Consider the following 26,902-nt stretch of genomic DNA (forward strand, 5'->3'; position numbering starts at 1 on the left):
CACTACATTCTTTTATTATTTTTTCTCGTCGATACTTCCAAATAGTTTTTGTGAAACTTTGATTTCCTTTTGCAAAATTGAATCTACATGCCATTTATTTTTGCAGAACTGGACAAGGATGCACGTTCTTGGACAGTGTACACGGACGTCGAAGCCCAAGTGAGGAACATGATGGCGTCGTTAAGGGCTGTATCAGAACTGCAAAACCCAGCGATAAGGGACAGGCATTGGCGAGAATTAATGGCTGAAACGCGGGTAATTAATTTAAGAACTAGCTCCATACTTTTTCTGTCCACGTAAAATTAACTTCCATGTAATTGCTATTAAATTAAATGACGGTATACAAAATTTTACTAAAAATATTTTTAGATCCTAGATGAATTCTTTCTTCAATAATAATATATTTTAAGAGTGTTTATCTTTGTGTCACAAAGTTCAGGGTTCAATTTATGTCAGTACTTGGTTGATTAGGCCATTTTTTAGGTCCTTGAATTTAATAGTAACTCGTATAACTTTATTAACTCTTTGACTGCGAAGGGCGTATACATACACCCTCGAAAAATGGGTTCAGAGAAATGTTTGTATTCGTTAAATCAATTTTTCAAAAATATCAGCTTATAGGGGATGATGAGAGGAAACTTTTCTATATTCACGGTTTATTCATAGGAGGCTTAATTTCGAAAATAAAAATTGAAAAGATAAAAGTTCATTGCAAAGATTGAATGTCAGGACAAAGGTCCTAAAGGTTGTAAGTTTTCAATTTTTATCTCAGAAACTAAACGTCGTATGAATAAACTGTAAATATAAAAAAGTTTCGTTTTGTCATTCTCTATAAGGTGATATTTTTTTTAAATTTCGATTGTTCGACTCTTGTTTTTTGTTCTTTAAGACAACAGCAACGGGATCAGGCCACTACGAGATCTCAGGAAAAAGGTTTTCTAAGTTCTTAATTTTTATTTTTCAAACTAAACGTCCTATGAATAAACTGTAAATATAAAAAAGTTTCGTTTTATTATTCCCTATACGTTGATAATTTTTTAAAATTCACACCTCTGCGCCTCTTAGAATTGCCAGCAAAAATCGTCCCGCGGTCAAAGGGTTAAAATTTGCACTTGACTATGGATTACGTTTCGTGGTAGGTGGCGTTTAGCATGACCGATAACACCACACTGGATGATTTGTTGAAATTACAACTACATAAATACGAAGAAGAAGTTAAGAATATCGTGGCCAAGTCAGTGAAAGAGATGGCAATGGAAAAAGTGCTGAAGGAGCTTCACGATACTTGGAGCAGTCTCGAATTTCAGAAGGAGCCTCACGAACGTACAAAACTAAGCGTTCTTAAAATCGACGAGGAAACTATCGAAATCCTCGAAGACAATCAAGTACGACAAGTTCTTCTGTTCTCCTTATCTGAAAATACAAAAAAAAAAAAAAAAAAAATGTTAAGAAACTATACAATTTTTACCATACAATGAACCTTAAAAAATTTAAGACGAATTCATTAATTCGCGACTGTTTTCAGAACAATGTAAATAAATATTAACTTTAATTTTCTTTTCATTGAAGACGCTATCAGCTTAAGTTAATTCAAGTTTGTCATTTAAAAGTTGTAATTATTTTATTCGTCTTTAATTATTTATTTGTTGTTTGATCGGTGACAGGTGCAACTGCAGAATATGTTGAGTTCGAAATACGTCGGATACTTCCTTCAGGATGTTCTTGATTGGCAAAAAAAATTAAGTACCGCAGACTCGGTGATCAACGCCTGGTTCGAAGTTCAACGAGCGTGGATACATCTTGAAAGTATTTTTATTGGCTCGGAAGACATCAGAAGTCAACTTCCGGAAGATTCGAAGCGATTTGAAAAAATTGACAGAGACTTTAAAGTACTCTTTCCCATTGTCATCTTAATTTAATCTCATTTCTTGGCGGAAAATGTCATTTTTTAGTTACTTTAACTCAAAAGTGACACAATTCTCTGACAGTACGCGTTGAAATAATTTGACAATATTATATACAAAATGTTTAAGGATAACATATTTTTTAAAGATTATTTTTTAAACATGTTTTTTAAGGAAATACCTTGAGAAGTATTTTTTTTGTATTGTGTTTTGTGTTGTTTTGTTTACTATCGTATATAAAAAGAAACTACTAAACTTATTAAATTTATATTTGTAAGGAATTGCTAAGAGAGGTATTGAGCAATTTAAACATCGTCAAGTCAACCAATCGTCCAAAGCTTCTAGAAAAGTTGGAGGAGCTGCAAGTTCAGTTGAATATTTGCGAGAAAGCTCTAGCAGATTACCTGGAAACAAAAAGATTAATTTATCCGAGATTTTACTTCGTATCTGCAGCTGATCTACTGGATATTTTAAGCAACGGTTAGGAAATATCAATAGTACCTCGTTTACCTCTCGACAGATTTAATAATTTGTTTAATCACGCCGAAAAATATGTTCTTGCGAAAACTCGTTGCTTCCCGTAAAACTCTCTTAACTCGTTCTGAAACAAAACAAAAGAAAATATTAATCCTCGTTCAAAACTATTCTCGTTTTTATAACTTTAACGAAGGCAAATTGTGACAATTTGATTAATTATTTCACAAGGTAATAATCCGGAGTTGGTTTGCAAACACTTGTCGAAATTGTATGATTCTATCGCGAACTTGGAATGGAAATCAAATGGCGATAAACGTACGAAAATTGCGATTACCATGATTGCGAAGGACGGTGAACACATGCCAATTCACGGATCTTGTGATTGCAGTGGGAAGGTAATTTCTTATAGCGAAATGAAAAAACACAGAGTATCCAAATTTTTACTATATATTCATTCAGCCTTTAACTTGAATTTTTTTAAGCAAAACCATAATGTGGATCGCGAGATTTATCGCTCGTATGTAAAAAAAGGGTAGGTGAACGGCGTCCATGATTCCGGCAGACTGGCTAATTTCAAATAAAAAAAACAAATTGCATGTTAATCTGTAGATGGATGGCTATCGCCGGAACTAGAATCTTTTAAAAATCTTGAAAATTCAATTTTTTATATGCTTTTCGCGACTACTTTTTTATTTAAAAAAAAAAAAAAAAAAAAAAAAAACGGTTCGATATTTTTCAAAAATCCTGGTTCGAGCGATAGCCATCCACCTACAGATTAACATGCAATTTGTTATTTTTATTTCAGATTAGCCAGTCTGCCGGAATCATGCACGGCGTTCACCTACCTTTTTTTTTACATGAGTGGATAAATCTCGTGATCCACATTATATTTTAATTGTAGAATATATTGAACATACATTACATATATTTCTTGTATAGTTTCTTTATTACCGTGCCTCGTAAATCCATAAATCCTCACTCTATAAATAAATGTAGCAATGATAGTACCTTAGGATTTCATTAAATAAGTAAACGTTTGATAAATCAGGTGGAAAACTGGTTGAACAATGTGACAGACGCAATGAAAAGAACAGTGAGGAATCTTATATCTCATGCAGTAGCCACATACGAAGAGAAACCAAGGGAACAATGGATCTTTGATCACGCAGCCCAACCAGCCCTCTGTGGAAGTCAAATTTGGTGGACAACGGAAGTGAACATGGCCTTCATGAGACTCGAGGAAGGATTCGAGAATGCGTTTAAAGATTATCAGCGGAAACAGATCCATCAGTTGACCGTTCTGATCGCTATACTGTGCGGGGATCTGAATGAAGGGGACAGGAGGAAGATCATGACAATCTGCACGATCGATGTGCATGCCAGAGATGTTGTTGCCAAAATGATAGCAATGAAAGCTGAAAATTCTTCCAGCTTTCAATGGCAATCACAACTGAGACACAGGTGAAGGCATTCTTATCTTATATTGGTCTTTTTTTTTATTCTAATATTATGAAAGATCTTTCAACAAGAATTTTCTGACTTTGTTTTTTTTAACCAGGTCCTCTTTTATTTTGTACCAGTTTCGTGGCAATTTTCATGATCTTTTCTGCGATCAAAGTAACTGACAGAAATCAGTTTATTTATACATGTATATATTTATAAGATTCTGTTGAAATTGGTATTTCAACAGGAATTGACAGAATAACAGAACTGGCAACAAAATAACTAAATAATAAATAATAGTAATAATAATATAGTTAAGTCTTTAACAGAATTTGATGCTTTTCTTTTGGTCAACAACATTAGAATATGAGTCGAAGCTTTCAGTGTTAACAAACATTTTGAATAAAATGATTTACAGATGGGACGACAAAGTTCACGATTGTTTCGCTGATATTTGCGATGCATACTTCAGATACAATCACGAATACTTAGGGAACGTACCACGATTGGTTATAACACCTTTAACAGACAGATGTTACATCACTTTAACGCAATCTTTGCATCTTGTAATGGGCGGGGCACCTGCTGGACCTGCGGGAACAGGCAAAACAGAAACTACAAAAGACTTAGGGAGAGCATTAGGCCAAATGGTTTACGTGTTCAATTGTTCAGAGCAGATGGACTACAAGGTAAAACAAATAAAAAATTAAAAAATATAAAAAAAAAAATAAATTATTTCAAATAGTTATTTCTGATTTTCATTTCAACGAAAATTTGCCGAGATCTGGTACAGTATACATGATCACAGCTCGTATAAAATACAAGGATAATTATATCATACGAAATCGATGAAGTTTGGAAGATAACCACGTGTTTATATATTTCTATTTAGTCTTGTGGAAATATTTACAAAGGCCTCGCTCAAGTGGGAGCATGGGGTTGTTTCGACGAGTTCAACCGAATTTCGGTGGAGGTACTTTCTGTGGTTGCTGTACAAGTGAAATCGGTTCTAGATGGAATCAAAAGTGGTAGACCAACATTTTCATTCTTCGGGGAAGAACTAAATCTCGTTGTAACAGTCGGAATGTTTATCACTATGAATCCTGGATACGCTGGAAGAACCGAGTTGCCGGAAAATTTGAAAACTTTGTTTCGGTAAAATTGAATATTTGCAAATGTTTATTTCGAGCAAGCGAGAAATAAGAGTATGTATTTTCAAAATGACTGGTGGTTGATTTTTACATACACATCCGTCGAGCTTATCTTATAGAAACGTCTTATAGAAAAAAACTTTTTCCAAATTGCTTTTGAAGACCCTGCGCGATGGTAGTCCCAGATTTTGACTTGATCTGTGAAATAATGCTGGTAGCCGAAGGTTTTCAAGAGGCCAGACTGTTGGCTAGGAAATTTATAACCCTTTACCAGCTCTGCCGTGAGCTTTTGTCGAAGCAAGATCACTATGACTGGGGTCTGAGAGCAATAAAATCGGTTTTGGTCGTCGCTGGAAAATTGAAGAGGGACGATCCTCAAAGGCCCGAGGATCAAGTATTAATGAGAGCCCTTAGAGACTTCAATGTCCCAAAAATAGTTACCGATGATGTACCTGTTTTTATGGGACTCATCGGTAAATATACTGTTATATTTTGTGTCGTTATTGCTTTGTTTCAGGGGTAACACCACTCTAGAGGCAGAGATGGGGGTATTCATATTTATAAATATGAATATGAATAAATTCACACCACGCGGATTTGTGAATATAAATCTGAATAAACTTATGAATAAAAATGTGAATAACGAGTTATTCACGAATAAAAATGTGAATAAATTTATTCATATTCATATATTTATTCATATATTCATATTCATATATTTATGAATATGAATACCCCAATCTCTGTCTAGAGGCTGAACAAATTTTGTTTAAACTTCAATATGTGTTAAATAAACCCTGTAAAAAGAAATCCTATTCATTTTCCGATACTCTCAAAATTAATGATCAAAGTTAGGCCTTCTTTTCAGCCTTTAGAGTAGTGTTATCACTTAAGCTCTCCTTTAAATTTTCCTTTATTATATTCTTTAACCGACTTCGAAAAGGAGGAGGTTACTCAATTCGACATGTATATATATATATTTTTTTTTTTTATAAATATCTTATTACTGCAATGTCCAGTTTATTTTCCATTTGATAATAAAATCGTTATTATAATATAGTAATAATTTCTTTGTTCCCTAAGGTGATTTGTTTCCTGCCTTGGAGGTGCCACGAAAAAGAGATTTAGAATTTGAATTAACAGTCAAGGAGTCCGCTGTTGATTTAAAACTACAACCAGAGGATGGTTTCATATTGAAAGTAAGCAGAGAATACTAAAGTATAGAATATTAACCCTTTGCACTCGAGGCCTTTTTTCCTGGTATCTGCCAGCAACTCGAGATGCTTTCTTAGCATTCTATTGGCATGAATTCTAAGCTATCTAGGTTTTCATTGATTAATAAACAATTATCAGAATTAAATTAAACATTAATCGAATCAATCAGATTGTTCAACTAGAAGAATTGCTCCACGTTCGCCATTCGGTTTTCATTGTTGGGATCGCTGGAACAGGAAAGACCGAAGTTTGGAAAACACTCAATCGAACTTACTTTAACCAGAAATTAAAACCGTATTATAATGACCTGAATCCAAAAGCTGTAACCAACGACGAACTTTTTGGAATCATTAATCCAGCCACTCGCGAATGGACAGACGGGTTTGTGACTTTTTTTATTATACAGGGTGTTAACAAATATGTGGGACAAATATAAGCGATTGAAATTTACAGCTGTAAATTTACAGTCAGTAAAATTACAGTAAATTTACAGTAAATTTACAGCTGTAAATTTCAATCGCTTATATCTTAACAACGAAGCCTCAGATCGCAAAATGGTAACAGACTTTTCGATTTGTACTGGTATGAAGACTTGATCCAGAAAAAATGTCCCACATATTTGTTAACACCCTGTATAGTTGCGCTGAAATTGTTTTTATTTGGAAAAGTATACATTTCGGTTTCGAAGGTTTTAGAATAAATGTTCCATTTGGCTTTATACCACTGGCATGACTTTAACCATATTACCCTCGTCTTTTGAAAGAAATTGCTAATTTCATTACGCTTCTAGTAATTGTTAAATATATTAACCAAGGAATTATGTTAACAAACTACCTTATTCGATCAGATTATTCTCGATGATTATGAGAGATCAAGCAAACATGGCAGGAAACGACCCAAAATGGATCATATTCGATGGTGACATAGATCCAATGTGGATCGAATCGTTAAACACCGTCATGGATGATAACAAAGTATTGACACTGGCCAGTAACGAAAGAATCGCTTTGACGGATCAAATGAGACTCTTATTCGAGATTTCCAATCTTCGGTACAAATACTTTACTATTTTATCCTTCAAAGGAGTATTCTAGTCTAGAACTTTCAAAATATCCTATCGTTTTGCATTTTCTCAAAGTGTACACTTTAAAAAATATATTTGTCAAAGGATTTTGTCGAACTCAGGAAATTAACTAACAACGAGAGAACTACGTTATTGAATTAGTATTTGTTATTTCTTCACTGTCATTGAAAGCTAGTATCTTCTTTCATTAAACTTTATGGAGATACTGTTGCATAAGTAGTGAAAACAACGAAAGCTATAGTACTGAACTATTATTAAAGATATTTATGGATTTCAGAACGGCTACACCAGCTACTGTTTCCAGAGCTGGGATCCTTTATATAAACCCACAAGATATCGGATGGTACCCGTAAGTAAATGTTTGTTTTATCATTATTCCAAAAAATTTAAACCAAAAAAAATAAGTAAAAGTAATTATTGAATTATTATTCAAAATTCTATACCGGATTTAGTTTTCAGTAAAACATTTAGTGTTGAATAATAAAAGAGTTGGTATATATTTTAGTCGAAGAAAAAGTGAATTGTATTTCTTATTTCATTACAAATTATACAAATTATTACACGATTAATTTAGGTTCGCAATCAGCTGGATAGAGACAAGGAACCCATCCGAAAGGGCAAATCTGACTATACTATTCGATAAATATGTTCCACCCCTTATAGAAGTGATGAAACATAGATTTAAGAAAATCACCCCACTGCCAGAAATTTGTCACGTAGAAATGCTTTGCAATTTATTGGATTGTTTCTTGACCAAGGAAAACGTTCCACCAGACTGCCCAAAGGAATGGTATAAATAAAACCACGTTATAACGACTCAACCCTTTACATTCATAAGAAAAGAGACGGACACCTAAACAGCTTTCTCATTGCAAAATCTCCAAACTGGAATAGCGCCATATTAAACAATGTAACTTTGAATCACAAATTAGTAAAGATAAATTAACTTGACCATAAGAATAAGGTTCAAAAAAATCTGATTAAAAGATTACTATTATTAATACTTGCAACATTTTCTAAGGAAAGAACCTGAACTTAGAAATCTATCTGACCAATGACTATATACGAGTATAACATATTTTGATTCATTTTCTCGTTCTATTTAAGGGATAATACATTTTTGAAAAATGTATGTTCTACATAAGTAATCACTGACAAAGTTTATTAGATTTACAATGGAAGAAGGTTCTCTTGGGTGAAACATCAGAGTGCAAAGGGTTAAATGTAATGCACTAAAAATTACAAACTTTGAAGAAAATTCGATCGTTCGATTAATTCATTAATTGATCTCATTTGATAATAGGCATGAATTATATTTTGGGGTTGCTTGTATTTGGGCATTTGGATCGGCAACTTTTCAAGATCAGTTAATCGATTGGCGAAACGAGTTCAACAAATGGTGGCAGAATGAATTTAAAACGATCAAATTTCCCACTGGCGGCAACGTGTTTAATTATTACATCGAAGATGAAACAAAAAAGTTGGTTCCCTGGACCGAGAATGTGAAGCAATTCGAATTAGATCCGGATATACCACTGCAGGTTCGTTGAAATAATTTTTCACTTGAAATTAATTATTTTAGATTAAGTACGTTTTTCTAAGGTTTAAAACTATTTTATTAAATTAATATTATAACGAGTTTAGTCGTAGGTTTTAAAAAATAGTCTTAGAGAACTTAGAGCTACACTTACAATACGTTTCCCAAAAATCTAATTTCGAAGGTTATTATTATTCGTTATGGCATTAATATTAAAATTACAATGTTTAAAAATAGCTACCCTCTTCACTTTCTTTTGTCGTGGGTGTATAATATTAATGTTAAATTTAATTTATGTTTCATCCCTACTTTTCAGGTCGTCATATACTGCAAATTAATATTTTTTAGACGCATCTCATCTTTCATATCTTATGAATTTTTTTCATTAAACCTTCCAACATGTACAAACATTTTTATTTTGCAGTCTACCCTGGTGTCGACCGGCGAAACAACATGTTTGCACTTTTTCCTGGATATTCTCATCAAGAAAAAAGTGCCAGTGATGCTGATAGGTGCAGCAGGTTCAGGGAAAAGTGTAATCGTGGCTGAGAAATTGGGATCCCTATCTGACGATTACAACGTCGCGAACATACCCCTTAATTATTACACTTCTTCAGGTATTTGACACTTTATTTTCTTAAATTCTAACTCAAGTATATTATTTATTAAAAAAAATAAAAATATTCAAGATTATTTGATCCTTTGTCGAATCATCAAAGTCGTGTCTAAATAAACATTAAATAAACATATTTATCTTTAATTCTTTCAAAGTTGATAACATATGTATATTTAATTGGAGAATACTCATGATTTATTTTTACATTACAATTCTTTTGTAGATAAGAATCAGATTGAAAGAATTCTTCTTAAACAATTGTATTACTTTATTAAATAGTTGAAATATTTATGCATTTCGAAATTAGTATGAGTGAGAAATATCTCTTTAGTTTAACATTTCTTTTTAGAATTGTAACTGGAAGAAATAAGAAAATGATTTTAATTGTTTCAGAAATGTTGCAAAGAAATATGGAGAAACATTTGGAGAAAAAAACTGGCCGAAATTACGGTCCACCGGGTATGAAGAAATTAATATATTTCATTGACGATATGAATATGCCGGAAGTCGACACTTATGGCACTGTGCAACCTCATACGCTTTTCAGGCAACACATTGATTACAATCACTGGTACGAAAATGGAATTGGCTTTGATAATTCAACGAAATATTTTTCTAATAAATATTATAATTCGTTTAACATCAAAGAAAAAAAAAATACAATGGAATTATCATAATTGTGACGTAATATATGTACATTCTTTGATTGCTGAAATTCCTACAAAGAGTAATTCTTGATTGTTTGGAATAATTTAGGTATGACAGAACGAAACTGACCTTGAAAGAAATTCATAATACACAATACGTATCTTGTATGAATCCCACTGCGGGAAGTTTCACGATAGATCCCCGTTTGCAGAGGCATTTTGCTGTTTTCGCAGTTAAGTAAGTGTTGTACGGTAACAACATGAATATTATTATTATTGTAATATAATAATGGCGATAATAGTTTGTAATTTTATAAAATTAGATTTGCGTTTCAATACTCTGCGGTATGTATTATAATATTTATTTATTTCTACTGCATTTTATTTTGTTAAATTTGTATATAATTATTAATATTAAATTGTTTGTACCTAAATATTTTTTAAATAATTGGCCTATCTTGTCTCATGCCTCGAACATATAATATTGTATTACAGTTTTCCATCTGGCGATAATTTAATTAGGATCTATAGCCAAATACTGGATCAGCATTTGACGAATCCGTTCAATAAATTCAACTTGGCAGTAATAAAAATTGCTGAGTCCTTATTGGCTGCAGCATTATATTGTCACGGAAAAATCTCAACTACTTTCTTGCCAACTGCGGTTAAATTTCATTATGTGTTCAATCTGCGCGACCTATCGAATATTTTCCAAGTAAGACTCATTTGTAAAAACTGGCAAAAGCGACCCCATTTAGGAGTCGTAATTTAAGAAGCACTGCCTCAGAAAAATTATGTTGTATTTTTTCTTTTTTATATAATTACCAAGACTTGCTGTTCTCTTTTTTCAAGGGTATACTTTTCGCCAACGGCGAGGCTGTGCCAACGACCAATCATTTAATACGATTATATGTCCACGAAGCGTTGAGAGTTTATTCCGATAAATTGGTCAGTGTTGATGATAAAAAAACGTTTGACCAATTGTTAAAGGAATCGCTCCGTAAAAATATTCCTGTAAGTCATGCGTCATTTAAGTATTGAAATAGTACACAATCGATATACAAATAATTAACAATAAAAATTAGCAAGTTTGATATAAATACTGTTACTTATAATTGAGCTAAAATTGGCAAATTTACAAAATGTTGAAGCTAATTTCTGAAAAGTACAATATAAGAATGTTGCTAAATTGAGTTAATTATTTTAGTATTTCACAGCTCAACAATTACGTTTTTAATTGTAGGAGACAGATGAAAACATTATATTTGCCGAGCCAACGATATACTGTCATTTCGCGGAGGGAATTGGTGAACCGAAATATATGCCAATTAGAGATTGGCAACAGCTGACAAAATTACTGGACGAGGCTTTAGTGAACTACAATGAATTGGTAATAAAGTTGTCGAGTACACGTGCTCGATCATTTTCAGGATCTATAAAATGTTTAAACATTAACATGATTAAACAGATCTATTAGCAGCTTATAAAACAATGAAAACTTAGTTGTAGATCAATTTTTTAAAATATTTTTAAAAATTCTTTTCCTTGACCTTTAGAATTTAAAATCAGAAATTTTATATTTTTAACTATAGCCTTATTATTCTGTAATTATCGTATCCTACTCCTTTACCAAATATAACAAACAACTAAAGTTTGTAAAAACATTGTCGCACTTCTATTTATTTATATCGAAATTTTGTACTCTAAAACAGGTATCAGCTATGAATTTAGTTTTCTTCGACGACGCAATGTATCAAGTGTGCCAAATAAATCGTATTTTGGAGTCACCAAGAGGAAACGCACTTCTGGTGGGAGTTGGAGGAACCGGAAAGCAATCACTTTCATCCCTTGCATCCTTCATATCAGGCTTAGAGGTGCTCTTGAAATTACTATTTCCAAATCATAATTACCAACGCTATTACAATTACACGTATATTGGTAAAGTTCAAACAGAGTTCATTTAAAATTCGAAATAATTGGAATCTGTTAATGTAACAATTGAGTTAAAGTTAAAAGTTGTTAAAAGTTGTTTCAAATCACCCTCCGAACCACCCCTTTCAAGGAATTCAATATTTTTATTGTTAGCTGCTTTCTGAAACAAATTTTGTGGAATATACCAGAAATGTATATATTCTTAAAAGATTCATAACTTTGTTTGTTTTTTAAAACGCGTTGTATCTTACAAATAAAGTAAGCTATAAAATTAAAAAATGTTTAAATTTGTGATCGTTATTCTATGTGTCGATGCAGATTTTCCAACTGCAATTGAAGACAGGATATTCGATAACTGACTTGCGAACCGATCTAGCAGGTTTATATTCCAAGGCAGGACTCAAAGGAATCGGAATTACTTTCTTAATGACAGATTCCCACGTCGCCGACGAGAGATTTTTGGTTCTTATAAACGATATGCTTGCTTTCGGTGAAATATCAGAATTATTCGCCGACGAGGAGGTCGATAATATAGTAAATTCTGTAAGAAACGAGGTAATTTTCAATCAGCTGAAATTATAATTGGTATATTGGCATATATTGACACGGTGATTTTAGGTGAAACAAACTGGAATGATCGACAGCAACGAAAACTGCTGGAAATTTTTCATCGATCGCGTTCGAAATCGATTGAAATGCGTCCTCTGCTTTTCCCCCGTTGGAGCAACGTTGCGAACCAGAGCCAGGCAGTTCCCAGCAATCGTAAACAACACTTCCATCAATTGGTTTCAGAGTTGGCCACAAGAAGCTTTAAAATCGGTTTCTACTAGATTCTTGCAGGTAAGAAAATTTCCGGCTTCTACGCGAGTTTTGGGACACCCTGTAGATCGAGAAGTCCTTTAACACATAGCCGACCAATCGAGGAGATCTCTCCACTTTAAAAAAAATCGGTATACGACCGATCGAGGAGATCTCCCGTTTTGACCTTATCAATGCGTTACCTTATCAACGCGTTTTTCTTTTTTCGTCTTTATTTTTTAGTCATCTTTAATGTTTCCAATTCTTTATTACCTATACTTCTTGAATCTACAAAAAATAATTATTACATACTTTTAATTTTATGGTTTGCATAAACAATGCGCGAAATCACTTAAATAATTTTCAGACTTCTTTGATTTCAAATAGTGAATATCGGCCCGCGTCACTTGCGAACTAAAACAGAAAATTAAAACAACGTTTTACCGACAAAAATACTAACAGCAAATCAATTGCAGGAATTAGAGGATTTGCCGCAAGAATATAAGCAGTCGGCTTCTCTGTTCATGTCGTTTGTGCATACTAGCGTCAACAATATTTCCGCACTTTATCTGCAGAATGAGAAAAGATATAATTACACGACTCCAAAGACATTCTTGGAGCAAATAGCTTTGTACTCGAAGTTACTCGTGGAGAGAACCTATGATATAAATGCGATGATACAAAGATTGAAGAATGGTTTAGAGAAGTTGGAATCTTGCGCTGGTCAAGTAAGAATTCCATTATTACTGTTTATGTATTAAGAATGCAGTAAATTCCAATCAATTCTTTAAGAACTCAGAGTAGTTTAGAACTGTGAAATAAATGGGTACGGATTAATCATCAACAATACTATATTCAACACTATACATATATGTATATACATGTATATTTACATATATATTTATATATATATATATATTTATTTTTATATATATTTATATTTATATTTGTATTTATATATACATTTATATATATTTCTATATATGTATATATATACATTTATATATATTTCTATATATGTATATATATATATATATATATATATATATATATATATACATTTAGTGAATTTACACATCACCCTAATTGGGTTTGGTAGGTAAGCGAATTGAGAGTTGTTCTGGCAGCTCAAGAAGTTGAATTAAAAAAGAAGAACGAAGTTGCAGACAAAATCCTGGCAGAAGTTCGTGCTGAAAACACTAAAGCAGAAGCTGAGAAAGCCATTGGCATGTTATAAGAACTAATTGAAATATTAATTACCTAAAATTTTTTTTTTATTTTGAAATAATCTTTGAAATCATCCAAGGACTAACTGTATTTATTAATATATTGATTAACGAATCAAATGCATCGTTGACGTATACAAAATTGCGTAAGAATAAGTATATGACAAGTATGTTAATTGCAGTCTCTGAAGAGGAAGGAAAAATAGCAGAAATAAAGGAAACAATAGCTGAAAGACAAAAACGTTGCGACGAGGACTTGGCGAAAGCAGAACCTGCTGTTAGGCAAGCTGAAGCTGCACTTGATACTTTGAATAAGGTTAGATATCATTTAGAATTGTGAAAAAAAAAAACAAATATATACAAATATCTGAAGATATAGTTTATTTTATTACTTGTAAATAATGTATCACTTGAATCCAATAGATTTACTCGCACTTGAACACGACCTCGTTCAATTCTTTTTAATTATATCTAAATGAAGGTATTAATATAAAATCTGTATAAATACTTCGATCATATTGTCACTGCTTCGGATTCGTAATAGTATGTATGAAAACGATCAGTCTCGTGATAGATTTTTGCAAGGAGAACGTACGCGATTAAAATTGTTGCATAATAATTTTGCTGATAGCGTGTCATTAAACCATAAAACTTTTGAAATTTACAGAGCAATCTGACCGAATTGAAGTCGTTTGGAACGCCACCGGAGCAAGTGGCGACGGTAGCGCAAGCAGTTTTGGTTCTGTTTGCACCTAAAGGACAAATACCGAAGGACAGAAGTTGGAAAGCGTGCAAGGCAATGATGGGAAGTGCAGACGGATTCCTATCGCAACTACGGAATTACGACAAAGAGAACATTCACCCTGAAGTAGTTAGAGCTATTCAACCCTACATTAACGACAAAGGTTCGCAGAAGTCGCTTAACACTTTCGCTGCGGATGACGCACATGTGCGTCCAATTGAAAATATATGGTTGTTTTTATTATTTTTCAATTTTCACTTTTTTTTATGTTACTGTTACGTTACTGTTATGTTATGAATTACCCCCCAACGAGGGAACTTTGTAAAACTGTTTTAGAGTTTGACCCAGAGATTATTTATTCAAAGTCTCAAGCAGCTGCAGGCTTATGCAGCTGGGTAAAAAATATAATGGTCTTCCATTATATTAATGAAACCGTGAAGCCACTGAGAGCCGCCCTTGCGCAAGCAAATGCTGAGTTGAAAGCTGCTATGGATCACTTGAATGCCTTAAGAGCGAGACTAGCGGTAGGTATCTATTAATTTCAGCATTTACATCGCATTGAACAGTGAATCCTATGTACACTTACGATCAGAAGAAATTCTTTGTACCCTGTTTCTCTCTCTTTAACCTTGTTTGGGAGAGAAAAAGAAATTTTTTTTTTTAAACATCCTAATGTACTCAAAGGCATTGTCATTGATCTGAATTGATTGATAGGAATTGCAAAAAGTGCTCGACGTTCTGGGAGACAAAATGAACGCTGCCCTTGCGGAGAAACAGAAATGCCAAGACGAAGCCGATGCTACTGCCTTAACAATTGACCTTGCAAATAGATTAGTGAATGGTTTAGCATCTGAAAAGATTCGGTGGACTGAAACCGTGCAAACGTTAGTATCACTGATATCTCCATTAACATTTTCATTTATCTGTTTTACAAAGGAATGTCTTGGGTGATCCTCAGATCATGTTTCCAATTCTCATTGAGAATATATAAATTTTATAGAATGTTATTTCAAGATCAATCAAATAACATAAATGTTTGGTAAATGGGACAGTATATAATTTAGTGGGATTAGTAAATAATCTAGAAATTTCAGTTACCAGATTAAATTGAAATTCTCCGATATTTTGAAATCAGACAATTAATTTTGTTATACGTTTAACATATTTAGGTTGAAAGACTCGGGAGTAACAGTGCCAGGTGACATTCTTCTCGTAACTGCATTTCTTTCGTACATGGGTTGCTTCACACGAAAGTATAGAACTGATTTAATGAATGAAAATTGGTTGCCGTTTTTGGAGAACTTGGAAATAAAAATACCACGAACCGCCGATTTAGACGTTTTAGGTTTATTATCCGACGACGCGCAAATTGCTCAATGGAATAACGAAGGTGTAAACATTATACTATTTTCTGATTTCGTTTCGTTGTTATAAAACGAATGATACATTAAACGAAACGCTGGTAATGAGCGCGTTATAAACGTCGATAGATTGGATTGTCTAATTAATAAAATAACGCAGCGAATTCTCTTAAAGAAATTACTGTATAGTTATTTGAACAAATTTGTACAAATTAATGGAACAGAAAATTTGAAAATTTAATTTGTTCGAAGGTTTACCAACCGATAGAATGTCCTCCGAAAATGCAACAATTTTAATGAATTCTACGAGATGGCCTCTAATAATAGATCCACAGATGCAAGGAATAAAGTGGATAAAAAATAGATACGGAGAAGAATTGCAAGTACTTAGACTTACACAGTCCAATTATTTGAGCCTCGTCGAAATTTCTATTGCAAATGGAGGAATTGTTTTGATTGAAAATATTATGGAAACGATCGATCCTGTCTTAGATCCTGTTATTAAGAGGGATCTAATAAAGAAGGGAAGGTACCTGTCCATTTATAATTATACACATTTTGTATCATACACAATGGAACAAATAGAGATAGTATATCTATTACAATAAGTTATTATTTCATCTAGAGGAATATTAATTGATCAACACAAATTACGTATTATACAAATTGCTTGCAATACGAACAGATCATAAAATACTGAAATTTTTACTCAAGGGCTATCAAAATTTGGGATAAGGAGATAGATTACGATCACCGTTTTCGACTGATCCTGCAGACGAAGTTAGCCAATCCTCATTACAAGCCTGAAATACAAGCGCAGACGACTCTCATCAATTTCACTGTAACAAAGGATGGTTTAGAAGAACAGCTACTGGGAGATGTCGTTAAAGCCGAAAGGCCTGATTTAGAAGCTAAGAAAGCTGAGCTGACTACTCAACAAAATACTTTTAAAATTACTCTCAAAATATTGGAGGACGACCTCCTACACAGGTACGAAAAATTCGAATACACCCAGAAGATACCCTGTTTGTAACAGGTTGTCCCAAAAGTTTCTTTCGTGACTTGCATTCAGTTATTTTATGTGGCAATGTTTATGTAAATATACAACCAACTTCCTTAGACGTTTGTACGCTTTTCGTTTCACTTGTACCTCAATAGTTTAAAAGTTATAAGTAAACTGCGGATCTTTATGCATTTATAGGAAATTTGAACGTGCAAGAAATTACAAAATGCAAACAATATGCAAGAATATAAAAAAAGATTGAAAGTAAAGTTCATGTTATAGTATTAGGTTGTCCCAAAAGTTTCTTTCGTGAGTTGCATTCAATTATTTTCTGCGGCAGTGTTTATGTAAATAGACAATCTAATTTCCTAGACATTGATGCTGTAACAGTAATGGAGCGAAATGAATTGTACACAATTTAGTAATGTAACATAAGACATAAAATATTGTGTATGTATTAATTATTAATAAAACGAAAGGAACTTTTGGGACAACCTGATATTTGCAGAATAAAATAAATTCCTATTTAGGTTCAATTTTTGTAGGCACGTTCGCCAAGATTTTATTTTGCATAAAGATCCGGAGTCTAGTTATAAGCAATTGTTGATACGCTCAAGAGTTTGTATACGGGTACAAACAATTCTGAATCAAATGGAGAAAACAGATTTCAAAAATCTTAAAAATTGACGAAGTCCTCTCTTGTGGGTATCAACAATTGCTTATAAATTTTACACTATTGAGGTACAAACGAAAGGGAAAGCGGTACAAACGGATACAAACGATTCTGAATCACATAAAAAAAAGGGATTTCAAAAATTTGAATGTCGGGTGGTGGTCATTTTTCCAATTTTTTTTTTTTGTATTAGTTGATGAAGATACAAACGTAAGCTATTGTTGGTACAATCAAGTACAAACTAAATACTAACAAGGCATTAAAAAACAAATCCTAAAGATCCTTTCGAAAAATCGTTCGTTGCTTTTTTTAAAGATTATCAACAGCAGGACCAAATATTCTAAGTGACGTCGATCTGGTGATAAATCTGGAGACCACAAAGAAAACTGCTGCAGATATAGAAATAAAGGTGGCAGAAGCCAAAGTGACGGCTGTAAAGATAGACGAAGCCCGAGAAATTTATCGCCAAGTCGCGACCAGAGCCAGCCTTTTATATTTTGTTCTGAACGATCTTAGCAAAATAAACATGCTCTACCAATTCTCTTTGAAGGCTTTCAGTGTCGTTTTCCAGAATGCTATTAAGTTCGCAGAACCCGAGGAAAATTTACCGAAACGCGTTAAATTCTTGATCGACAGCATCACTTATTTAGTTTTCATTTACACTAGCAGAGGACTGTTCGAAAGTGACAAATTGACGTTCCTTTGTCAAATGACCATTCAGGTATACTTTCTTAATAAACGTTGTACCCAACTGAACTCTCTTTGATGGTATATTCGATTATTAATTATTTAATCAAATTCATTGTACACCTATTCAGCGTTCTAGTTTGTTTCAGATTTTTATGCAAGCGAACGAAATAACGCAATCGGAGCTCGATTTTCTTCTTCGATTTCCATACATTCCTGATCTAGTCAGCCCTGTGGACTTTCTCACGAACGTTGGTTGGGGTGGGATTAAATATTTGAGTCAAATTCCCGATTTTCATAATTTGGAAAAGGATATAGAGGGTGCTGCGAAAAGATGGAAAAAATTCGTAGAATCAGAAACACCGGAGCGAGAAACGTTCCCTCAGGATTGGAAGAATAAAACTGCATTGCAACGATTGTGCATTATGAGATGCCTCAGGCTGGATCGAATGACATACGCCTTCAGGTTACTTGTTTATTTAGACACGGTCACCCGCTGTTCAACTTTACCTATGCGTCTGTTTTAATTTAAAACGCAATAATCTGTCGGTTCGCATAGATCGTTCGTAGAAGAAAAACTTGGCGCAAAATTTGTCGAATCCAGATCTCCTCCTTTTCATAAATCCTTCGAAGAAACCAGTTCGATTACACCTATATTCTTTATCCTGTCACCGGGTGTTGATCCTTTGAAGGTATTTGATACTTAACCCTTAACAGTAAACATGGGATCTTTCGGGCTTTTCCAAAATTTTGTTTGTTTATGAACATAGTACATGTAACGGGTTCATAATTACTGAGGATTTAGTACAGTCACACGATTTACACTATACAATATACACTATACACTATACACTATACACTATACAATATACATTATACACTATACAATATACACTATGCAATATACAATATTGTATATTTCCATTTAATGTTTGAACTCAAAGGTCATTTCAAGGTCATGTAATGTACATATCTGAACGTATTTTTACATCAGCTACATTAACATCGATAACCTTGTAAACTCCGAACACAATTACCCTAGAAAAAAGAAATTTTTTGCAATAAAATGGTTTTTTCAAACCATTCAAATAACATAGAAAATATTCTTTGTACCCCCACAATTAGAGGAGACATTTAAGTGGCCTTACTTAGGTGGACCACCCTGCATACACTATACAATATACACTATATACTTTACATTTTGCACTATACACTATACACTATATACTTTACTCTTTACACTATACACTATACACTATACACTATACACTTTATACTTTACACTATACACTTTACACTTTACAAGTTCGCAGCCATTAGCTCGCTGTGCTACCCCGAAATATGCCGCGAAGGAGGTCGCGTTACTAATGACACTCTGATTTACTTTATATTTATACTTTATCGGTTAGATAACACTTTACACTGTTTACTACTCGATGGCTTCCCTTCGACTGCCCGCCTCTTCTAGTCGGCAGGGTCCTTCTCCCACTCTCCGGCCTCCCTTCCGATCAGCCTCGCTCTTCGCCGCTATTACTCGTGACGAACAATCCTTCGTCGCGAATAATACCGATTACCAGGTCTCACCACGTGGAGGTTGCTGCGACTGGAGACCCGGAGATAGAAGGAATCAAACTTCCTTCGATCTCCCTCTACATAGAGTATACATACATAGATACATACTCTACATAGAGTCGACGAACTTAATACTAAGTACGAAACGATGAAAATCGAAGGAAAACAAAATTCCCTTCGATTTCCAAAGTCTATGTCTGACTCTGCCAAATAATACGAACAAGCAAAAGAATTGGACAAATGATTAATAATTATTTGACAGTTCGACAATATGACTTTGCTGTAATATTAACGTTTCGTCAATTGTATTATCCTCTGGAACAATACGGATTTTACTTTATAATATTAGTATACATAAATTCGTACTTACATAAGTCAAAGTGGGCGATAATGTGACTTTGCCACAAACGATAATTGCGTAATGGAAATCGAAATTGCAAGTCCAAAGTAAATGTAAGAAGTTTTGTGGCGAAATATAAACAGTTAACTTATGGCCCTTACACCAATTACTAAAGAAAAAATCGGTCCACGATCACCAAACATTAGCCTGTATATGCACCATAAATTAATTACACGAATAACAATAAAAAAAGAAAAATAAACAATAAAATCGTAGTCAACGTAAACACTAGACACTAATAGAAATAACGATATCAAAGGATGTAGAGAAGCTCGGAAGTCAACTGGATTTCACTACTGAAGGAAGAAATTTCCATAACGTGTCCCTGGGCCAAGGACAAGAAACCGTAGCTGAGGAAGCAATGACTATTTCGGCGAACGAAGGCCACTGGGTGATTCTGCAAAATGTTCATTTAGTTAGGAAATGGTTGCCCACTTTGGAAAAGAGAATGGAACAGCTTTCGGAAAATCCGCACAATGATTATCGGTTGTTCATCAGTGCCGAACCCAGCGCAGATCCTCACGAGTCGATAATACCTCAGGTGACTAGTAAAACTATTTAATTTTATTATTAACCAATGCTGTTTTAGTTAGACGAAACGTGTGATCCAGTTTCTAGCAGTTAATTAAATTTTACTGGCACAAATATAAAACTTCCACTTAGAAAGAATTTACTCGTCAGCTTTTTTTTAGAAAAGAAAAATAGATAGTTATCGTTTGTAGAAGCTTATATTTAAACACTTATTATAAATTCTCTGCAGGGTATATTGGAATCAGCCATAAAAATTACAAACGAACCACCATCTGGAATACAAGCAAACATTCACAAAGCATTGGATAATTTCAGTCAGGAAACTCTGGATTCCTGTAGCAAAGAAACTGAATTTAAGGCGATATTATTTGCGCTTTGTTATTATCACGCAGTGCTTGCCGAACGCCAAAAATTCGGAGCGCAGGGCTGGAACAGAGTAAGCGTCGTTATTATAATTCTACTGGAACGACTTTGGCAAAATTGTTCTTTCATTCGTGAATAAATAAATATTTGTTGGATTATAATCGAACGTTATGAGGATTTTAAGTTACTGTAATGAAATAATTCTACTTTCTTAATGACAGTCTTATCCGTTCAACTTTGGAGACTTAACGATCAGCGTGTCCGTATTGTACAATTATTTGGAAAACAGTGTCAAAGTGCCTTGGGAAGATCTTCGCTATTTATTTGGAGAGATAATGTATGGGGGCCACATAACGGACGATTGGGACAGAAGACTATGTAAAACGTATTTAATGGAATACTTAAAGCAAGAACTGGTGGAAGGTAAGAAGTTCCGGATTTACTTTGCTGCTATATATCTACCATGAAGACTGTATAAAGGAAATCCAACTCCATACGAAAGTTACTAGAAAACAGTTAGCAAAATCCCGAGCTTTAAGTTATGAATATTTCTACCACTCGCGGCGCGAGTGAGCACAGACTACGAATTATGTCATATGTGTATGTATTATCATATATACATACACATATGACATATATATATATACAGGGTGTTTCAAAAGTCGGGGAGGAGCCGGAAATGGGGGGTAGCTGAGACGATTCTGAACAACAATTTTCTTTGCAAAAATGTCGGATGGGGCTTCGTTAAGGAAATATTAAGAGAAAACCCCGACCAATCAGAGCGCACGTAGACCGTTCGAGCGGCCGCGGTAGCGAAGGCTACGCGCTGGCGGCCGCGCTTGTACGCGAACAAGTGACTCGACGTGCATCGAAGGACATTGACGCTGCCGCCTAGCGCGTAGCCTTCGCTACCGCGGCCGCTCGAACGGTCTACGCGCGCTCTGATTGGTCGGGGTTTTCTCTTAATATTTCCTTAACGAAGCCCCATCCGACATTTTGGCAAAGGAAATTGTTGTTCAGAATCGTCTCAGCTACCCCCCATTTCCGGCTCTTCCCCGACTTTTAGGACACCCTGTATATATCGTAGTCTGTGCTCACTTGCGCCGCAAGTGGTAGAAATATCGGGATTTTGCTAACAGTTTTCTAGTAACTTTCGTATGGAGTTTGATCTCCTTATACAGTCTTCATGATATCTACCAACTGTTATTGCCCATTGACTGTAGCGCTTGCGCACAACTGCTTACTCGTAACTTTGGCATGGGAAATGCTTCGAGTATATACAGTGTATGAAGTATATACAATGCTTTGAGTATGTAGACTTCTATATACTCAAAGGGGAAATGTTGATTATGGACTATTGACTATAATGTGGATTATGGACTACACTATAGCTTGAGCGGTTCATGTACTGTATGGTCGAAGCGTTAATACTAAAGCTCTTACCGAAAACACGTACAATGCGATACACCTTATACATATAATAAAAGGTTAGTACCTTTCCTCCTCTCACCACCTTTCTGCACTTCTATTATCAGTTGTGCATTCTGTTTCCTGCACCAACTGCACAGACCGTATAGGTAACCGTTCCGTTTCATTCAATGCACGCATCAAAGCGCACAAAATTCCCCAGATTCTCACCACTTCTCACCCAACTATCACAGCTCGGAGTCGATGCGTTCGCGGCAAATTCAGAAAAGTTTGTTGCAGAAATAAGATGAAACATAGTCAATGAAATGGCATCAATGCGCACAGCACATTGAATGCGATCCATGCGCTCAACATACCCTTACATGCGCCTTTTCACACCTCTCAAACTTCATTCATTCGCTACTACTACTACTTTTCCACTAAATTCAAACTGAAAACAGTTATTATGTAATTTAAATTCAAATATTGTATTGAATTACAATATAATTCAATTCAATTTCAATTTACAAGTTATTAGTAGACTGGGTATCTTTATGCATTTATAGGAAATTCGAATGTGCAAGAACCTACAAAATGCAAACAATATGCAAAAAATATAAAAAAGATTGAAAGTAAAGTTCATGTTATAATATTTGGAGAATAAAATACTTTCCTATATAGGTTCAATTTTTGTAGGCACGTTCGCCAAGATTTTATTTTGCATAAAGATCCGCAGTCTAGTTATTAGTAAAAGTTATTAGTTAAAACACAGCACTATTAGAGATTGTTTCTCGTTCTGTATTCAGGCGAATTATATTTGGCTCCGGATTTTTTGGTACCACCAAATAGTGATTATACCGCGTATCATCAATACGTTAACGACTATTTGCCCGCTGAGAGTCCCGTGCTGTACGGACTTCATCCTAACGCTGAAATTGGTAAAAAAATAATAATTTTAGAGAAACTTCGGCGACTTAAACTTATAATTATACAAATAATTTTCACTGACAATATAAATTCAGAGTGCTTTTATTGAAATCATGTTTCCATTAGGATTTTTAACGTCGACTGCGGAAAATTTGTTTAAAACGTTATTGGAAATCTTGTCGCAAACTGCGAGCGCTGCAGCAGACGGTGAGGTGTCCAGAGAAGACAAAATAAAAGGAATTATAGAAGATTTGTTAGACAAACTACCAGAAGAATTTAATATGCAAGAACTTTACGGCAAGGTCATTGTGTTCTACATACAACATTATATGATTAAGAGAGCTCGAGAATATGACATAAAACAAAACATTGTATTATACGTTCTACTTACTAACGAAACAAAAGAAACTTTTGCGACAACCTAATGTTTGGTCTAGAATGGACATAAACTGTCCATGCGACTTAATATATTGTAGTATTAGTATTTTTGAGATCAATAATTCCATGATTGACGAAATTCATGTAAAAAAGATGATAAACCACTCAAATCTATGCCTAAAAATCGTAGGTCGAAGATCGCACGCCCTTTGTTACGGTCGCATTGCAAGAATGTGAACGAATGAACATTTTGTGCGACGAACTTAAAAGATCCCTTCGTGAACTGGACTTAGGTTTGAAGGTAATCAAAAAGTTGATAAAATAATCAACGTTTAACTATAATAATATATCGCGATAGGGTGAACTAACGATAAATGCTGAAATGGAAGACTTACAAAATTACATAATGATCGATGGCGTCCCTCCGTCCTGGACGAAGAAAGCTTACCCTTCAGATTTAGGATTAAATAGCTGGTTTGCCGATATGTTGAACAGGATAAATGAATTGTCCAACTGGACAGCAGATTTTAACGTAACTAGTCCCTCTACACAATTTTTGTGCTATTTAGCATACAACGAATCGGAAGGATTAACAGATTATAATGATTTTCAGCTACCCTCATCCATATGGTTAGGTGGCTTTTTCAATCCTCAGTCGTTTCTGACTGCGATAATGCAACAAACTGCGCGAAGAAACGAATGGCCATTGGACAAGATGTGTTTAAATTGTGAAGTTACAAGAAAATTTAAAGAAGAAATCACGTAATTATTTAAATTCAATTTTCCCTCTGCCATAAATTTTTCTAATTTCACAACAAAAATAGTTAATCACAGAATGCTTCCTTGAAACTGTGTAACATTCAACAAAACAAATAACAAAGTTACTTATTCTTGTTAAAAAATTACTAATAATACTTTTTTCAACCAAAATTTAACAGAATAGCACCAAGAGAAGGTGCATATATAAACGGATTATACATGGATGGTGCACGATGGGACATGCAAGCAGGATGTATCATGGACTCTCGATTTAAAGAACTGTATCCGCTAATGCCAGTAATGTATATCCGAGCAATAACGCAGGATAAGCAGGACTTACGAAATATGTACGAGTGTCCAGTGTATAAAACACGATCACGAGGTCCCACTTATATATGGACTTTTAACTTGAGGACAAAAGATAAGGCCAGTAAATGGATCCTCGCCGGTGTAGCTGTTTTATTACAAATCTAATGGTATTACATGTATGATCTGTTATAATTATTATTTGAAATAAAAATAAACTTTTCAATTGAAAACAGTTATCCAACAGATATAAAATATTAAATAGTCGTGTTAATTTGTTTTGACATGTATAAATATGTTTTCTTCAATGCTTTCAAGTATTGTTAGGCAAGCATTAAAAGAAATTTAATGAAACAAATTTTTGTGATTATAGAAAAATTATTTATTTGGAAGTTAAGAATAATTATATTATTATAATCAAAGACTATCACTACCTGTGCTTATCTTCTTTTGAACCCATATTTCTTTCTTTCATAAAATAGATCAGTCTTTGAGCTTCCAAGATTAACAATTTTTGGACAACCGTCCCTCTGCAAACAAATAATTAAATACATAATATATACATAATATATAAATACTTAAAAAAAGAAGGATTTCGCATTAAAAGAAGACTTACGTCTTTTTCTTGAATTGTGCATTCTTTACAATAATAGGCATCGGAAACACCAGGTCCACCACAGATAACACATCTACCCTGATAAGACCCGTAATTGCATTCATCGCAAATTCTGACAAGAGTACATGGTCTTACATAGGAATCACATATTACACATTTCCCATCACATTTTTCACACAATCTTCCAATTGCTGAAAGTTAAAATTTCACTTTGTTATATGATATACAAAACAATTAGAACTTATGAATGTTTGATATATTTATAACTTTTAAGATTCTACTTTGAGAAGACAGTTTCATCATACCATTATTTTAATTACAAAATGATTTATACATTTTAAGTGTAACATTCATATATAACCTAACCTAAAACGCAAATTTAAATCTTACCGACTCCCGGTTGTTTTCTGCAGAAAATCAAATCTGGATGATGTTTAGCCATATTGCAGAATAAATATAACACAATAAGGGATACAAGACACGAGTTAATTACACAAGTCTCTATACATGTAAACCACAAATTGATTGCATTTGTATATCAATTTGACGAGACATTACTGTAATTACGACGGTCACCTATAGAGTGAAGAGAGTACGAAGCCTAGCTTTCGGACGCCTTTTGGAGCACAGGAGAGAATGGTCCACGCGGCCGCGGTAGCGAAGGCTACGAGCTAAGCGGCCGCGTCAATGGCCTTTGATGCACGTTGAGTCACTTGTTCGCGTACAAGCGCGGCCGCTTAGCTCGTAGCCTTCGCTACCGCGGCCGCTCCACCGGTATACGCGCGCTCTGATTGGTCAGTGTTTTCCGTTAATATCTCCTCAACGAAGCCTCGGACAACATTTTCGCTAAGGAAAGAGTTGTTTCAAATCACCTCCCGAACCACCCATTTCAAGGTGTTACAACATTTTTGGGACACCCTGTATGTATGGGCGAAGGGTTAGGTACAGTTAGGTATATCAAAGCCGGACTCTCGCAATGTTGGCATTTTTGCCTCAGCACTTCTAGTACTAGAAGGTACTAGAGTAGGCTGTACTGATACTAGAGTAGTCTGTGATAACGTACTCTGCAACTAGAAGAGTGTAGGGGATTTAGAAGGAATGATTGGTATCGCATATTCCTAAATAATTGAGCCGACGGTGCGTCCAC

The 26,902-nt window shown here is 34.2% G+C and overlaps 2 protein-coding genes across 4 annotated transcripts; one reads left to right on the top strand and one right to left on the bottom strand.

Moving 5' to 3' along the window:
* Positions 1 to 25,375, top strand: LOC128888017 (dynein beta chain, ciliary-like). The gene is made up of 45 exons (XM_054144603.1): positions 1 to 255; positions 1,140 to 1,385; positions 1,665 to 1,889; positions 2,183 to 2,384; positions 2,610 to 2,776; positions 3,430 to 3,842; positions 4,243 to 4,513; positions 4,717 to 4,979; positions 5,138 to 5,448; positions 6,059 to 6,174; positions 6,360 to 6,571; positions 7,038 to 7,241; positions 7,552 to 7,623; positions 7,849 to 8,064; positions 8,578 to 8,815; positions 9,236 to 9,428; positions 9,821 to 9,998; positions 10,184 to 10,312; positions 10,570 to 10,789; positions 10,927 to 11,088; positions 11,318 to 11,464; positions 11,787 to 11,948; positions 12,325 to 12,561; positions 12,625 to 12,846; positions 13,281 to 13,532; positions 13,904 to 14,030; positions 14,213 to 14,346; positions 14,698 to 14,935; positions 15,109 to 15,296; positions 15,487 to 15,656; positions 15,942 to 16,162; positions 16,386 to 16,662; positions 16,848 to 17,123; positions 18,125 to 18,530; positions 18,646 to 18,962; positions 19,056 to 19,188; positions 20,728 to 21,009; positions 21,229 to 21,435; positions 21,584 to 21,785; positions 23,576 to 23,707; positions 23,823 to 23,998; positions 24,265 to 24,375; positions 24,433 to 24,606; positions 24,688 to 24,836; positions 25,013 to 25,375. Exons 1-45 carry the CDS (start codon positions 88 to 90, stop codon positions 25,305 to 25,307), a joined length of 9,441 nt encoding a protein of 3,146 aa, XP_054000578.1. The 5' UTR covers positions 1 to 87; the 3' UTR covers positions 25,308 to 25,375.
* On the bottom strand, positions 1,889 to 26,441 carry LOC128888005 (PHD finger-like domain-containing protein 5A). 3 transcript variants are annotated; one of them, XR_008460138.1, is made up of 5 exons: positions 26,146 to 26,441; positions 25,756 to 25,946; positions 25,574 to 25,669; positions 2,406 to 2,505; positions 1,889 to 2,308 (listed from the first exon to the last, which is right to left on the bottom strand). XR_008460138.1 is itself a non-coding variant. In XM_054144587.1 (4 exons), exons 1-3 carry the CDS (start codon positions 26,195 to 26,197, stop codon positions 25,580 to 25,582), a joined length of 333 nt encoding a protein of 110 aa, XP_054000562.1. In that variant the 5' UTR covers positions 26,198 to 26,437; the 3' UTR covers positions 23,257 to 23,698; positions 25,574 to 25,579. The 3 variants fall into 3 exon arrangements, 2 of the variants coding, with proteins under 2 accessions (XP_054000562.1, XP_054000553.1); XM_054144587.1 differs by lacking the exons at positions 1,889 to 2,308; positions 2,406 to 2,505 and adding an exon at positions 23,257 to 23,698 and having other exon boundaries at positions 26,146 to 26,437; XM_054144578.1 differs by lacking the exons at positions 1,889 to 2,308; positions 2,406 to 2,505 and having other exon boundaries at positions 25,498 to 25,669; positions 26,146 to 26,436.
* Between the last annotated feature and the right edge of the window lie 461 nt (positions 26,442 to 26,902).

Source organism: Hylaeus anthracinus, unplaced genomic scaffold (genome assembly GCF_026225885.1).
Source record: "Hylaeus anthracinus isolate JK02 unplaced genomic scaffold, UHH_iyHylAnth1.0_haploid 0, whole genome shotgun sequence".
NCBI lineage: Eukaryota > Metazoa > Arthropoda > Insecta > Hymenoptera > Colletidae > Hylaeus > Hylaeus anthracinus.

What these genes read in the sequence shown, in the direction of transcription:
- LOC128888005 (XM_054144587.1), bottom strand. Translation starts at nt 26,197, where the DNA reads ATGGCTAAACATCATCCAGATTTGATTTTCTGCAGAAAACAACCGGGA. An exon ending in CAGAAAACAACCGGGAGTCG is followed by an intron (nt 25,947 to 26,145) that starts GTAAGATTTAAA and finishes TTTAACTTTCAG; the next exon opens with CAATTGGAAGATTGTGTGAA. An exon ending in GCACAATTCAAGAAAAAGAC is followed by an intron (nt 25,670 to 25,755) that starts GTAAGTCTTCTT and finishes ATTTGTTTGCAG; the next exon opens with AGGGACGGTTGTCCAAAAAT.
- LOC128888017 (XM_054144603.1), top strand. Translation starts at nt 88, where the DNA reads ATGCCATTTATTTTTGCAGAACTGGACAAGGATGCACGTTCTTGGACA. An exon ending in AAATCCTCGAAGACAATCAA is followed by an intron (nt 1,386 to 1,664) that starts GTACGACAAGTT and finishes GATCGGTGACAG; the next exon opens with GTGCAACTGCAGAATATGTT. An exon ending in ACTGGACAGCAGATTTTAAC is followed by an intron (nt 24,607 to 24,687) that starts GTAACTAGTCCC and finishes AATGATTTTCAG; the next exon opens with CTACCCTCATCCATATGGTT.